We start from the raw sequence: 15,434 nt of genomic DNA, 5'->3' as shown, positions 1-15,434 counted from the left end.
TAGGATTGAGGATGTGCCTCAACTGACAGCTGTTGAGAATGATATTTTAATTGCTCCTTTTGAGAAAGAGGTATTTGAGGCCATTTCTCAGATGAAGAATAATAAGGCTCCTGGCCCGGATGGTTTTCCGGCCGAGTTTTACAAGAAATGTTGGCACATTATTAAAGGAGATCTATTGCCTTTGTTCAATGATCTTTTCGCTGGCCAGCTTCACCTTTTTAAGCTGAACTTTGGAATGATAACACTTCTTCCCAAGAAGACAGAGGCAGTGCGGCTTGAGCAATTTCGGCCAATCTGTCTTCTTAATGTGAGTTTCAAAATTTTTATCAAGGTCGGGACGAATAGGCTCACACAGATTGCACATACTGTGGTGCAGCCTACTCAATCTGCTTTCATGCCGGATAGGAACATTCTTGAAGGGGTGGTGGTCCTGCATGAAACGCTCCATGAAATTCACACGAAAAAACTGGATGGAGTGGTTTTTAAGGTGGATTTCGAGAAGGCGTACGATAAAGTCAAATGGCCCTTTCTACAACAAGCCTTACGTATGAAGGGTTTTGACGAAGCTTGGAGGCGCCAAGTTGAATCTTTCACACAAAAAGGGAGTGTTGGAATTAAAGTGAATGATGATATAGGTCATTATTTCCAGACACACAAGGGCCTGAGGCAAGGTGATCCAATGTCTCCTATCCTCTTCAACATTGTTGTTGATATGTTGGCAATCTTGATAGGAAGGGCAAAGGAGGCAGCGCAAGTAGGTGGCTTGGTGCCTCACCTTGTCGATGGTGGTGTGTCCATTCTGCAGTACGCCGATGATACAATCATCTTTATGGAGCACGACTTGGTTAAGGCGAGAAATATGAAGCTGGTATTGTGCCTTTTTGAGCAATTGTCCGGTCTGAAGATCAACTTCAATAAAAGCGAGTTGTTCTGTTTTGGTAGAGCCAAAGAGGAACAAGATGCTTACAAGCAACTGTTTGGTTGCGATTTGGGGACTCTTCCGTTCACTTACCTTGGTATCCCCATTCACCATCGTAAGTTAATAACAGCGAATGGAAGTGTATCGAGGATCGGTTTGAGAAGAAACTGAGCTGCTGGAAGGGAAAACTTATGTCGTATGGAGGCCGATTGATTCTTATTAATTCGGTGCTCACGAGTTTGCCTATGTTTTTCTTATCCTTTTTTGAAGTTCCAGTTGGAGTTAGGAAAAGGCTGGACTTCTATCGGTCTCGTTTCTTCTGGCAGAGCGATGAAACTAAGAGAAAGTACTGTCTAGCCAAATGGGATGTCATCTGCCGACCAAAAGACCAAGGGGGTCTTGGGGTTGAGAACCCTGAAGTTAAGAACATATGCCTTCTCAGTAAGTGGCTTTATAAGTTATCTGCTGAGACTGAGGCAACTTGGGCGCAGATTCTTCGTAACAAGTATCTGTACTCTAAGACCTTGTCGCAGGTGACGGCTCGACCCACTGATTCGCCCTTCTGGAAGGGGTTAATGAGGGTCAAAGCTACTTTCTTTAACAGAACAAAGTTTGTTGTCGATGATGGCAATAACACTCGATTCTGGGAAGATACCTGGCTAGGTGATGCACCACTGGCACTCCAGTATCCGGCGCTTTATTGCATTGTGCAGCGACGGGATGCACTGGTTGCAACGAGTTTGCAATCTGTTCCTCTTAACATCCGATTTAGGAGGGTGCTTGTGGGTGACCGGTGGGAGGCTTGGATTCATCTGGTGAGTAGACTCATGGAGTTTCAGCTTACTCATCAGCCCGATCAGTTGTGTTGAAAGCTTACTAAATCTGGTGAATTCACAGTCAAGTCGATGTACATTGATGTCATCAACTCTAGTGTAATTCCTAGTTCCAAACACGTTTGGAAAGTTAAGGTTCCTCTGAAAATCAAAGTGTTTATGTGGTTTGTGCATAAACAAGTCGTTCTAACGAAAGATAATTTGATTAAGCGCAACTGGACAGGATCTACTAGGTGTAGTTTCTGTGATCGGGATGAAACTATCGAGCATCTTTTCTTTGATTGCCCGATGGCGAGGGTGTTGTGGCGCTCGGTGCAAATTGCCTTTAACATTACTCCTCTGAATTCGGTCATGTCGTTGTTTAGAACATGGCTGGTTGGTATAGTGGCCGAAACAGCTAGACAAATTCGAGTGGGAGCATGTGCATTGTTATGGGCAATTTGGAACTGCAGAAATGACTTGGCTTTTAACAGAACAACAACTATTCATTTTTTGCAGGTTCTATTCCGGGCTACTGCGCTAATCCGCGCGTGGTCATTACTCACTCCGACGGAGGCCATGGCGCGTTTGGTTACTGGATCTGTCCGGTGGGAGATGGTAGCGCGGGATATCTTCAACCGGTTTGGATGGCGGTCATGTAATAGGATAGGCGCTTAGTTTACCTATCTCTCTTTACTATGCCAGCCGGTTGTGGCTTTTGGGCCTTGTTTTATTTTGCTTGCTCTTTATGAGCCAGTATCCTTTGTTGCAGCACTTTGTAAGACATTGTTGAACTACTTTATTTTTTATAAATATGGTCGTATGCATCTTTCTGATGCAGAAGCCGGGGAACCCCCCCCCCCCCTTTCGAGAAAAAAGCATATGATGTATGTCATATATGTGTATCTGGATGTGAACCTGGATGTTTATGTCTCATGCTTATGGCAAATTTAAGTATTGTGTGCTCAATTAATTGTGTAGTGGATATGGCATCAAATTAGAGGGGATGTTCCACCCAATTTTTGAACTAAAATTTAAATTTAAATTTAAATTTGAGATATGGATTTTTTTTGCAATTTTAATTACAATTGGCTCATTCGTGTTGACGATGATTGTACATGTATCAACAGGATAAAAGTTATTGCTTCTGTGGTAATGTGAATAATTTTGTCACAAGTTGCATGTAAAATCGTCTTTTCAGGTTCCCTTTAACAGCGTTAGTAGTCAAAATGGACGGAAGTGTTACAAAGGGAACAAATTTTAGAATTGGTGTTAGATAAGGAAGAAAAAGATTTCGAGTGTCAAATAGGGCAAAAAGTTTTAAGCCAGTGTTAAATAAGAAATTCTCTCAATCAATAAAGTTTGGCATGCCCCTAAAAATATCAAAAAAGGAAATTTTATTCTAAAAAATCAAAAAATAAGGGGAAATGCGTATGCACACCGTACGAGTTTTTTTTTGTTCTTTATTATACAGCAACGAAGTGGAGCTTAGATTGCTCGGGCTCTCACGGACTCTTTCGCTTAACTCAAAAGGCCACCAAAAATATCCTCAAAACAAAAGGTTTTGCAAATTTCATATAGAGCAAAAGAGGTGTGCTGTTTGTGGCTCATGTACAAAGGAATGAATGAGTGCCCCTCGCAAAAAAAAAAAAGAATGAACGAATGCATGAGCCACCCATGAATTGGTTCATTTTGCTACGAGGAACACTCGGTGTATCGATCGGTGATCACTTTCTTCCTCTTGCCCTAGGGAACTCCTTATTATCGATTGTAATGACATTGTAGAAAATTACTATGCTTGTTCCATATTACTTGTCGTTGATTTAGTACATCTGAGAGTATAAAAGTTGCCAGTTACCCATAGAAAGAAGAAATCTACAAGATAGATTGCCAAAATTTCAACTCCCTGGGTTTATATTTTATTTTATTTTGAAAATTAGGGTATACCCCAACCTCATCGAGATCAACACATCTACCGAAGTTTGAAGTAGAAATCTCATCGCTCGTTTCCTTCCCTTCCCCTGGTAAGCTGTGGCTATTGCGACTTATCCCTACCAGGCTCCGTTGGCAAGCCCATAGTTTCGTCTCCCCTCTGCTTGCCAATCCAGCAACCGGTGGCGGGGAGGACAATCCCGAAGCTTGGACTACGATTAGTTGTTTAGGTTAGTTTTTTAGTCCTCGTAAAGGGTGATGCTCAAATGGATGACGATGCTTCTTACTTGAGCTCAATTTCTAGGCTTCGATCCTCCTCGGGTTCGTCTGTCTGGTCGGAGTAGACGGAGCTTCAACATAGATTTATGTCGTCTTTTTAGGGTGAAGAGGTTAGATTTTCTCGCCGTGCTTCGGGGCGATTCAAAGGTTCAACTTTGGCTCTAGGACGCTGATTCTAGGGGGCACATACAAAAGACTTTTTGGCTGTCATCTACAAGACACGGCTAGCTCCGACAAGGGAGATGCGACAACGGCGTGTCGACAACTCATTTCGACGGCGGTAATGGTGGTTCGATGGTTCAGGACCCTGGAGTAACTTTTGAAGTGCCGGAATTGTTCATTAGCACAGTGCTATAGCCTCCGCATGCCTCGACCAGTTCCGACGCGAGGTGTTGTTGATGTGGATCAGCCGATCGAGTGTACGTTTCATCTCCAAACTGCAGCCATAACGAACGCAAGACGTACTACAACAATAACCGGCACGCAATGGGTCGGGCTAGCAGCGAGCCAGGTACGTACGTCGTCACGACTCCCGACCAACATCCGGAGAACAGCATCATGATGCCAGCAGCACCAGCAAACCGCGGGGGTACGTACGTCGACCCGCCCGGCCGGACGTGTGTGACTGTGAGGGTGCTCTCGAGCTACCACCGGGTTTGTGGGTTGTGGCCAACGGGACGGATGGTGTTGTCCTGTCGCCGAGCTCCCGGGCGCGCGGGGGCGTTCGTGTTCGACCGCTCGCTCCCCCGTCGTCGCCCATGTGGGCGCGCGGCCGCTGGTCCCGGCCGAACCGACGCATCCCCAACACCCATACACGCAGGCCCCGCGCCGCGCCGTCACTCTCGCTTGGCCTCTTGCGACGACACGATCCAGCCCGATCTCCTTGGCACTAGATAGGTACTACCTAGCAAGCAAGGGGAACTGCCTGTCTGCCCCCGGGAGAAAATCTTTCCTACTAGCACACATACAGGTCGACACACTTCAAAGCGATCGATCGATCGACACCGGCCGGCGTAACCAAATATGATTACGGCCACTGATCACAGGTGTAGATGTCTTCATAAGTACAAGAGGACGTGCACTTCACTCAAGCCGTCACTCCGATTATGTATGTATGTACAGCTGGAGGCCGAACTCGATCGACCGGATGATAACGAAATCTTCTCGCGCGCTGCCGTGGCTTGGATGGGACCATCCCGCGAGTCCATTCTATTTTTGCACCGTGAGAGGCGACGTTGCTGCTAGAATGTTCACGTTTACATGCACATTGTCTCTCTCGGTCTCTGATGGGTAGCGCTCGGGCGGACTGTTTTACGTGCCCTTGGAGAGCTGTCGCCGACTCGCCGGTCGGGAGCCGGGGAGATACGACAACCCGGTTTCCATCTGATTCTGATCACATTATTGGCTCCGGTCTCTGGTCCCGGCCGCGGGCGGTGCATGTCGGGAGGGGTAGCCCATGTATGGGCGGTGAACGGTCCATGTCGGATATCCTCTCTCCCTCCCTCTCCCGCCTAATTGCATGCCAAGATGTTTCTCAAAAAGAAAAAAGAAAATTGCATGCCAGGATGATTCCAATCCTGCGTATAGTAGAGCACTACAAATGATCTTAATCTGAGTTCCATGCCCTGTGCGTATCTACTGTCATGCATTTGGAAGATTGCATCGTATTGTCCGTATGGAACGGTCTACATGTCTCTTACGTCTTACCCTGGCTGACTGGACGACCTAGAAGATAATGAATCAACTGTGCAGCTATATACTCCCTCCGCCGGAAATACTTGTCATCAAAATGGATAAAAGGAAATGTATCTACACTTATTTTAGTTCTAGATACATCTCTTTTTATCCATTTTGATGACAAGTATTTTCGGACGGAGGGAGTATATGTTTGACTCGGCGACTTGGACATGGTCGTTCGGCTTGACCTCATCGATCTCAGCTGCCTATAGGTTTGAATGAGTTTTAGTAATGTGCCTTGCCGGGGAAAACACATGAGTTTGCTCAAACGAATCACAATAATCAATAAGTCGATGTTTGTTGACCTAACGTATGGGGTCTATCTGGCCTGACGCATGCATACATATATAGTACGCACATAATCATGGCAATTAGAAGGAGAGGACAGAAGTGCGTATCTTCGTTAACAATTTCCTTTGGACCGAATCTCGTCCTTAACAACGAGCACAGTAACAGTGACAGGTAGCTTCATCACAAGGTTAACGTGCTTGTTCAAAATGCTTCACAAGGTTAAACCACCTTGGAGCACAGCTCATACTTCAGTTCATAACGTATACGCTATACACTCAAGTGTCGTATGCAAATCGGATGTACACCGGAAATCAAAATCCCAAAAGAGCAGCAACCGATCTATGCCAGAGCGGAGCGCTCGTCCTGCCTACACGTCCTGTCGTCCCTGGATGGATTTCTTGCAGTAGAGGATGGCGTCGCTGACGGCGGTGTCGGCGTGGCCGTGGCACCAGTACTCCGTGGCGCTCGCGTAGCTGGACGTGGACTGCCGCGCCGGGGACGACGTCGCCGCGGCGAAGGCAGCAGCCCTGGACGACGACCGCGGCGCGAGCGCCCGCACCGGCAGCGCCCTCACCTTCCGGCACAGCGGCGCCAGGAGGCGCAGGTACCTCAGCAGTATCCTCCGCGTCGCCACCAGCGGCGCGTGCCGGCCACGACGGCGCGAGCTGACCGCGGAGGCCGGCGTGCTCTGCGCGGAGTAGAAAGCGGGGGACGACACGTAGGACACGACGCCAGGCTCGCACGGGAGGAGGGGCTGTCCGGCGCCGACGAGCAGCGGGGAGAAGCACTGCGCGCCGGCGCACGTCAGCTGGCCAAAGTCGAACTCGGCAGCCTCCTCGTCATCATCCGCCGGCACTGCGGCGGAGGACGTCCACCGCATGGAGAAGAGCTCCGCGGGGTCCATATCGATGAAGGACGTGGAGCTGTTGAACGAGCACCCGAGGCCAGCGTCGGCGTCGAGCCGCTCAATGGACGCCCTGCAGCCGAGCCACGCGCGGGAGAAGCTGTCGCTGCGAGACGGCGAGGCCTCCATAGACGCGGTTGGTTGACGGTGCGCGAGGTATAGCGAGAGAGAGGCTTGGATCAGTGTGCGCGTGAGTGAGGACTCAGAGGTACGTAGCTGCGTGTGAACCGAGGCGAGCGCGGGAAGTGAGTGGCGCCACGAGGAAGATAATATAGAGGCGGGCGAGGAGGTGGCTGTGGGAAAAGAGAAGAAACAAACAGACCAGTTGACGTCTCTGAAGCGAGGCGTTTGGTGCCGTGTCCCCTTCTTTTTCTGTTCCAATGCAGAGGCTAAAAAAGGCTTGCAATTCCACACCATGTAGGAGTACTTTTCACTGTTCCAGGGCACAGAGCAGACTGTTGCCATTGCAAAATTCCATCCAAATATGCTCGAGAATTATACTGTACATTTTGTGTCGTACAGTGGATATAGGTCAAAATGATGATCATTCGCATTTGCATCATCTGAAACTACACGCCGACCGAACTGTGAGGACGTGTCACACGTAGGTTGCTCTAAATTTCGTCAAACGGAATCATATTCGCAAATCGTGTTACCCTACATCCGTTCACAAATATAAGATGTTTCTGATAGTACCTCAATATAAACTACTCCCTCTGTCCCATAATATAAGACGTTTTTTGACACTAGTGTAGTGTCAAAAATCATCTTACAGGGAGTACATACAAACTGAAATACACTAAAACGTGACAATATACATCTGAATTAGAAAAAAGTTAGAACATCTTATATTTGCGTGTCATGTACTACTCTCTACTGACACTTGTCGTGCTGTAGACCTTGCAGTGGGAAAGACAAATAACAAAATGTTATCTCCAATATTCAGTCCCAAAAGACCTGTCAAAGACAAGCTCATGGATGCAGCCAGCAATGATAGGGGATTAGTCGGGTGGGTGAGGTAATCGGGACAAAAGAGTGTTCCCGCAGAGAGCATCTCCCTATCATGTTGCCATATGCGCTCGAGCTAGTTCCAGAATCTACATGGAACAATGCTCAATGTTTTCAGACCATAATCTAGCATGTTATAGCGCTACCAAGTGCGAGCAATGAACACTATCTACTAAATAGTTCATGGTTTTTCGAGTAAACATGACAGGAACCCACCAACCAACCAAGAGGCAAGAGCCAATGGTCTTCACATGCGAGTTCGCCCTATTGATCCTCCTCCTGTCGCCCCAGTTGAGTACGCCCTGCAATATTGAAATTGTGGAGCATGGGATGTGTAAGCTGACGGGGGAAACAAGCACAGATTCTGAAGGGAGCCTTCGATGGCATTCCATGAACCTGGTCTTGAGGCAGAAGAACAAAGTTGAACGCCCTCAAAAGAGGCGGGGGACAACGGTCTGCAATTTGTTATTCAGTGGCGAGCTCAGTCGGTGAAACAAAAACCACATGGCGAATCCAGCGTGATGATTAAGCGTATTTGTGATGTGATGGACTAAAGGTGTGCAAGTCTAGGCTGCCCCAGAGCCAGAAGGAACCAAACCGGCCTGAATGCAGTTTGGTGCATGTCTGCATGATGTGTGCGCCGTTGCGCCACAAAGCAACCTTGTTGGAAACTGAGCTGTTAAAGAAAGGCGTGGAGAAGAAGCCTGAAAAGCATTCATGTCCATGATTAAAGGAGATAGTAGTTAGTTCAGGAAATGTACTACTGTACATATTGTCTTTGACGATTTGTTTGTGCTTCAGGCCGGAACATGTGTGCGCTTTGTGCCTGCTCAGAAATCATTGCACGTTCTGTGGAAATTTTATGGATGGATAACATGATTTGAATAGCTCCTTACTTTCTTGAAATACCAGATTGTACTACTCTTTTAGGTAATGCCTGGAACTCTTACTGTTTCCTAAGCACCCCAGCTGTGAACTGTGTTGGTTTAAGTGTAGAGTAGAGACCAATGTTGTTTACTTACTACAAGCATCCCAGTTGCCAAAGACGATCCTAATCAGATTAGTGGGGACCCGTAGGAACTGCCATGAAACCTGAGCAGAATAGAAGTAGTCTCTATCCTAGATGAAGAAGAAAAGGTGTCGACCACAATTTCTAGCATATGTAATACTCCCCCCTGTCCCATAATATAATATAAAGCATCCCCATTGTAATGATTAAATAGGTGTAATGATGATCAAGTAGGAAAACAGGGTGATACCGTGATATTCTCAGTCTTTGATTTCTATACCAGGCAATGGCATCTTTGCAAACTTTCAAAAGAGCTTCTGTAAGAACAAAGGAAGAAACAGACACAGCGAATAATTCAACTTCAACGATGATGCCATTATGTGCTGTAGCATAACAAATATGCCACGAGATGTGAGACTTACAGCATCCGGCAGCTATCTACATGACTTTATGGTAGGCAATGCAAAAATGACAGCTAAGGTTTGGAGACATGAATGACTACTGATGCTGGTTCGCCACTGATCCGTGTTCCAAAACTTGACAACACATTGGACAGAACAATTCATATGAATTATCCCGACCAGGCAGCCATGTACATTCGTAATATATGACAGATTCTGAGCTTGTTGTCATACTTTGTCGAGCAATCAAGCACATTTTGTCCCTACAAATCCTAGCTTTCCAGGAGCACAGATTTGCAGAACATTTACTCAAAGTACCTTGTCTTATTATTCAGAATATGACCCTTGAGAAATCATATAATGATGTCCAGGCAGCAAAGTAACATAAGTAAAGGAAAGTAAATGTTGCCTGTATGTTTCCAACTAAGTGCACTTCCGAGATTCTAGGACAGATAAATATTCATTGAAATCGATACCACTACAGATGAGATATCATCAGATGCTACACCCCAAATACCGGAATAACCATGTAGATATTCTAGTTGAAACAACAGATGAGGTAGAAGCATGATATTGCAATGCTGACAGAAATCACATGTAACAGATCGCTGAGCAACTCCAAAACTTTTTAGAGTTTTAAAAGTCCCAAGTAAATTCTTGTCGCATATCCCAGCAACAGGGGGCTTATTGAAACAAAATGGTTATTCAATCCTTGTTGTATATGTTGTTCTACTTCCAGGTAGTATAGTGTATAAAAGTAAGCATTGCACTGGTACTGATACATGCCAATTTGGCTAAAAGTAAATCTCCATGACTAAGAGGGTTCCAATCTTACAAAGCAGTGACAGCACCACATTTCTTACCACCAGTATCGGTTTGCACAAAGCAACAACAAAAAAATTGCCATGTATGGTTGGTGACAACATAAAAAACATCCAAAATGGTTGTATCCTATTCAACTCCAGAACGTAACAACATAAAATGATCTTTTACGTCGCATGATTTCAGAGGTAAGTGAGCTTCCAATTTCAAAAGAGCTGAATAAACCAACTGTGACGCAATTCAGTTGGGCAAATATATGGGTTGGGCAGAAGATCAGCTCATAGACCAGCATGAGAACTGGATTGGAAAATGGTTTCTCCATGAAGACTTAATTGTTACTTGGACAATGGTCATTGGTGCAAACTGTTGTACAAATCCGGTGAACTGTGTCATGTTACACCTTTAGTTTGTCTAACTTGATAAAGCTAGAGTATTACAACTGCAGAAACATCAGCTATGCAACCAGCATGATAGGGCATTGTTCACAATGAGCTGACTAAGTTCACTTCAAAGCTTCCTATCAGATTGTTCTCCGGTGCTTTTCAAGTCATCAGGGTTAAGTCTTGGTCTTTTTGTGCTACAGCCATCATTCTCCAGAGACTTCAACTTGTTTTTTATCGCAGATATCTTTGCAGCACGATCAGTTTGTGCTGATTTGCTTCCCGAACCACCTGCCAGTTTCTTGTCTTTCAGCGCTCTTTGTGAATTACCAGAATCTAGGAAACACTTCTCACTCGCTAGGTGAACCACCACAGGACGTCCACAGACCAACTTGCCATTCATCTTTTCCTTTGCCAACTGAGCTTCCTGCATGCTCACTTCAGGTGGCAAAGGTGAGAATTACCAGGACCCATCAATGTTTGCAACAAGTAATGAATATTACTCGTACCTCTTTGGTAGTGTACTGAACAAAGGCATAACCACGAGGCTCGCCTCGCTTCGGGCCACGTGTATGCAACAGGAAATCCTCGGCTATGATCTTTCCATAGGGGGAGAACATCTTGATAACGTCAGACCTGGAGAATCACACTATAATGTTGGATTACACATAACATCAGGCCAACCTTGGAAGGAAGATGCACTAGAGAAAAACTCACTCTGATATCCTAAAATCCAGATTGCCCACATAGAGCCTACTCGCAGACTTATCGCTGTCAAGACCCTTGGGATCCTGCAAAATAAGTTGGTTAAACACAACATCTAGCCATGCTGCACAATCACCTGTAGCCCTTTCTAATCAAGACTCACTTACCATTGCCACTTGAAGAAGAAATCGTTGTGTACACGATTCAGCGCCAATTTCAGAAAACGGATCTTCTGCTGCAGAGAGCAGAGAGGACATTCAATCAGATGCGGCGCGAATTCGGTCGATTTACCAGAGCAATATATGTGCTCTTAAAAGTTAAAACAGATTCTCTACAAAAGAATACCACAACCATCATACATGCGCCCAGATATCGGTACCACCTAAAGGATTCGCAGGCCGCAGTAGCTAACATCGAACTAGTAACATCAGAGCGTACGCGAAGCGTGTCCGCGTGAGGTCTAGATCTATCTGCACAGAGAGCGCGACTGCGCGAGAACTGGGGACAGAGAAATAGGCGGGAGGCAGGACAAGCCGGAAGAGCTTACCGGAAGAGCGGGAGCAATAAGAGCGTGCAGGAATCGCGTTGCTCCGGCGAATAATTCGGGCAGCGATGAAGCACGGGGGCGGGAGGGCGGCGGCGGACCGGAGCAGTTTTTTTTCTTTTCAGAACGGAGCAGAACAACTGTACAGCAACGGGGAATGATCGGATTTGGGTCATCTGTAGCTGGGCCAAGCCGCAAATGCCGCTGCTCGCCCGCGACGTGGGCCGGCCCAGCAGCGGCAGGGCTCAGCCGGTTTTCCGTCATTTTTTTTCCTTCTGGTCTGTGTTTTACTCAGGTTTTCTGTTCGGTTTCCCCAGAAACTCCAGTTCTCAGTGTTCTTACTTCGACTTTTTTTTCATGTTTCTTTTTCCTCGTTTGTTTCATTTTCAAAACAATTACATAACTACATATATCTAAGAGAGTGATCCCCACCTGTCAACATGTGCTCGTTGAGATCAGGGATCAGTGGAGACCCCCTTTAGCTGTTCGGTCAGGGGCTAAAACACTCATAGATTCTCAATGCTTCCTAACAACTATCAGTTACCCAGGTTCAGGACATTCATAGATGTAATATGCTAGTCCTGCTTTATGTGTGTTTGATGGATGATGAACTAATGAACTCAAGTTTAAGCTGAGTGCTCACAACCAGCTTTGGTCGTGCTCAAGTGGGCCTATAGTTGCCCTAAGAACCCTTCTCTTCTTTCTCTTTTCCTAACTTTTCTTCAAAAGTAAGAGAAGTGCTTGGGAGCGGTCTCCTTCTAATACCCATGGTACTGCCCTTCTATAGAGTTAGGAGGGAGGGGACCTACGATGGCCATTTGAGTAAAAAAAGGTAAAATGCTTCAATAGACTTTGTTGCTTCGGTATTCACCATGGAGCTTGCTGAGAGTGGCAAGTAATCGTTGCCTAAATCCTAGGTATCTCTGGTCAATAGATACACTTGGTCACGGACATCGTTCTGAGCTCAACACGTCAGTGTCTGTAGCTAGTGGAGGCCGCAACTTTTGTCATGGTGCCAGAACCATAGTCAAAAAGGTGGTTCTATGTAGTTGTGCCAGTCTGATGAGTTGCACTAGCGATTTCAACTTCATGTTCCCGAGTTGCAGAGAAATAAAGTAGAGGGCCCGCCCGTGTCACCACCAGTCCACCCCTTATCACGTGGGGAAATGCGATGTCGTCATGCAAAGCTCCATCATTCCCCTAAAATACGTAGCTTCACGGGCTACGGTTTCTCCTGCTTGACATTAAATATGTTGTAGGCAAATTTACTTTGCCTAATCCAAAGCTTAAGCCTGGGGTAGCCACGCTCGGTGGCTTTGGCCGTGCTCGAGAGCTTGGTCGTACTCGGGAGCTTGGTCGTGCTCAGGAATTCATCAAGATGTCAGGTGTCGTGCTTGGAGCATTTCTTTAGTTCTTGTGAGTGATTCATAATTGACTCGTAGTCGTAGTATAACTGGACGAGGCCAAGCTTCTTCAACATCGGCAACAACTTAACTATGGATATATTTTTTTGTGAGGCCCATTTTGGTGTGCTCGGAGGGAACCAATTTTTTGAGTATACCGACACCACTAACATGCAGCCTATACGTGTCAACACACATGCCCCACACGCTTCACCCCAGAAAACAAATCATGCAATTATTTGATTAGACCTTTGTGGGTTTGGATTAGTTTGCTCCGCCAAAATGCCATAAAGTGTGAACCAACATCCATGATAAGAAAACCAAAATAAGAACCTGGAAGAAAAATATATCATGATGTAAGTCGATGATCCTTGTATCATAGGTGTTGCCGCTTCTTGAGATTCTAATTGCCATGGTTCCGCAACATCAGAAAGTGCGATTGTGAGGAATCAACATTCTAATGAACGAAATATCATTGGAGTTTCTTGTCTTTTTCAGCTCTGCTCCCAAAAAAAGAAAGAAGATTGATCTTGATATTGGCATTGGTTTTTCCAATGAAAAACAAGGACGTTATTTCATGAACTTCCATGACAATAAAGAAAAGAAAATGTAAAAACGCTGATGTTAGATTTTTAAGATTTTCCGTTATTGTCATGCGAAAACAGATAAAATTGACATGTTGTAACGGATTTGCCATGCTCTAATTTTGTTTTGCCACATAGTAAAAGAAATGGCAGAAAAGATTACCATGCTGCACAGAGTAATTGCCATGCGTTGATCGGGATCTGACTGTAACTGTCCTAAGGGTATTCACTGCGATTGCTTAAAAAACCAATGTTCGCTGGTTAGCACGCCGGAAAACCCTATTAAATTAGACCTAGGATCCAAATATAATCAAATTCGTCATTAAAACACACACCCCGGCCAAACTTGGATTTCTAGTGGTGCCATGCGACCCAGATCCCTTCTTATGCGAATCTGTAAGATATGGCAAGGTACCACACAACATTATCAACAAGACAAGTTTTTTTAAAAGGACAAAACAATAGAGATGAGATTTTTCACATTCTTATATATCTAAGAGCATCTCCAACAGCCGCGCTAAACAAGCGCCGCGCCGCAAATTAGTCGGTTTTAGCGCGCGCGCAACGCGGCGGGTCGCTCCAGCGCGCGCGCTATAACGAATTGGGCGCGCTGTCGGAAACACTGCCCCGCGCGGTGTATTTCGGGCGCCCGCTGCAGCGCGCGGCACACTCGAGCGCTCGTTCTCGCACTTCCTCTCCCACTTCCACCCCCATCCGGCCGCGCCGCCGCCGCCGCCCGCGCCCCCCGGCAACCGTTCAGGCGCTTCCCCGGCCTATCCCCGCGCCGCCGCGCTTCCGCCCATCCCCTCCTAGTCCCGCCGGTGCTCACGCGCCTCCGTCGTCCGAGGAACAACGTCCGAGCGCTCGCTGCCGTGCCGCGCCCGCAAGGTGTTCGACAAAACGCCTACAAGGTATGTATTGCTCAAACTTCATGAATTTGGTGCATGTTTTGAATTGTAGTTTTTATAGTATAGTATTGAACATTGTAGATGAGTTCGTCGTATGATTCTTCCGAAGAAGAATTTGATATGGAAGAGGAGGAGGATCTTGCAATGATCCTAGCTATGCATATCAATAAAAAACCGAAGCACGGTGGTTCGGTTATGGAACGGGAGAAAATTTGGAGAGATAGGATTGATGCCCATAACAGATTGATGAAGAACTATTTCGTGGAGAATCCCACATACCCGGAGTCGTATTTTCGTCGCCGGTTTAGGATGAGCACCGACTTGTTCAGGCGCATTGCAGAGAAACTAGCGAGCCATGACCGGTTTTTCCAGCAAAGAAGGAATGCCGCCGGAGAGCTCGGGCATAGCACCTTTCTGAAGGTGACAGCCGCTTTGCGTATGTTGGCATACGGTATCCCGGCTGATCTAGTTGATGATCACTTGGCTATGGGTGAGAGCCAAGCCATCATGTGTGTCAAGCGCTTTGCAGTGGGAATTGTGCAAGTGTTTGGCGAGGAGTATTTGAGATCTCCCACTGCTGAAGACGCCGCAAGGCTATTGGCGATGAACAAAGTGCGCGGCTTTCCTGGCATGCTTGGCTCAATAGGTTGCATGCATTGGAGTTGGAAGAATTGTCCAAAGACATGGCATGGGCAATTCCATGGCCAAAAAAGGGTTCCACTATAATCCTTGAAGCGGCGGCCGATCAGGAGACTTGGATTTGGCATGCATTTTTTGGAATGCCTGGATCTTTGAA

General features: G+C 46.4%; 2 protein-coding genes across 3 annotated transcripts; both read right to left on the bottom strand.

Moving 5' to 3' along the window:
- Window positions 1-6,142: 6,142 nt before the first annotated feature.
- On the bottom strand, window positions 6,143-7,103 carry LOC119305603. Its single transcript, XM_037582089.1, has one exon. The coding sequence runs from the start codon at window positions 7,001-7,003 to the stop codon at window positions 6,338-6,340; it is 666 nt and encodes a 221-aa protein (XP_037437986.1). The 5' UTR covers window positions 7,004-7,103; the 3' UTR covers window positions 6,143-6,337.
- A 3,289-nt stretch (window positions 7,104-10,392) lies between these two features.
- Window positions 10,393-11,854, bottom strand: LOC119337111 (probable RNA-binding protein 18). 2 transcript variants are annotated; one of them, XM_037609230.1, is made up of 5 exons: window positions 11,747-11,854; window positions 11,367-11,431; window positions 11,212-11,285; window positions 11,004-11,130; window positions 10,393-10,921 (listed from the first exon to the last, which is right to left on the bottom strand). In XM_037609230.1, the coding sequence occupies exons 2-5, from the start codon at window positions 11,367-11,369 to the stop codon at window positions 10,622-10,624; spliced, it is 504 nt and encodes a 167-aa protein (XP_037465127.1). In that variant the 5' UTR covers window positions 11,370-11,431; window positions 11,747-11,854; the 3' UTR covers window positions 10,393-10,621. The 2 variants fall into 2 exon arrangements, with proteins under 2 accessions (XP_037465127.1, XP_037465122.1); XM_037609225.1 differs by having other exon boundaries at window positions 11,367-11,434; window positions 11,747-11,811.
- Between the last annotated feature and the right edge of the window lie 3,580 nt (window positions 11,855-15,434).

The sequence above is a fragment of the Triticum dicoccoides genome, chromosome 1B, assembly GCF_002162155.2.
Source record: "Triticum dicoccoides isolate Atlit2015 ecotype Zavitan chromosome 1B, WEW_v2.0, whole genome shotgun sequence".
NCBI lineage: Eukaryota > Viridiplantae > Streptophyta > Magnoliopsida > Poales > Poaceae > Triticum > Triticum dicoccoides.
The sequence above is the reverse complement of the archived record's forward strand: the minus strand, read 5'-3'. Positions and strand labels throughout refer to the sequence as shown.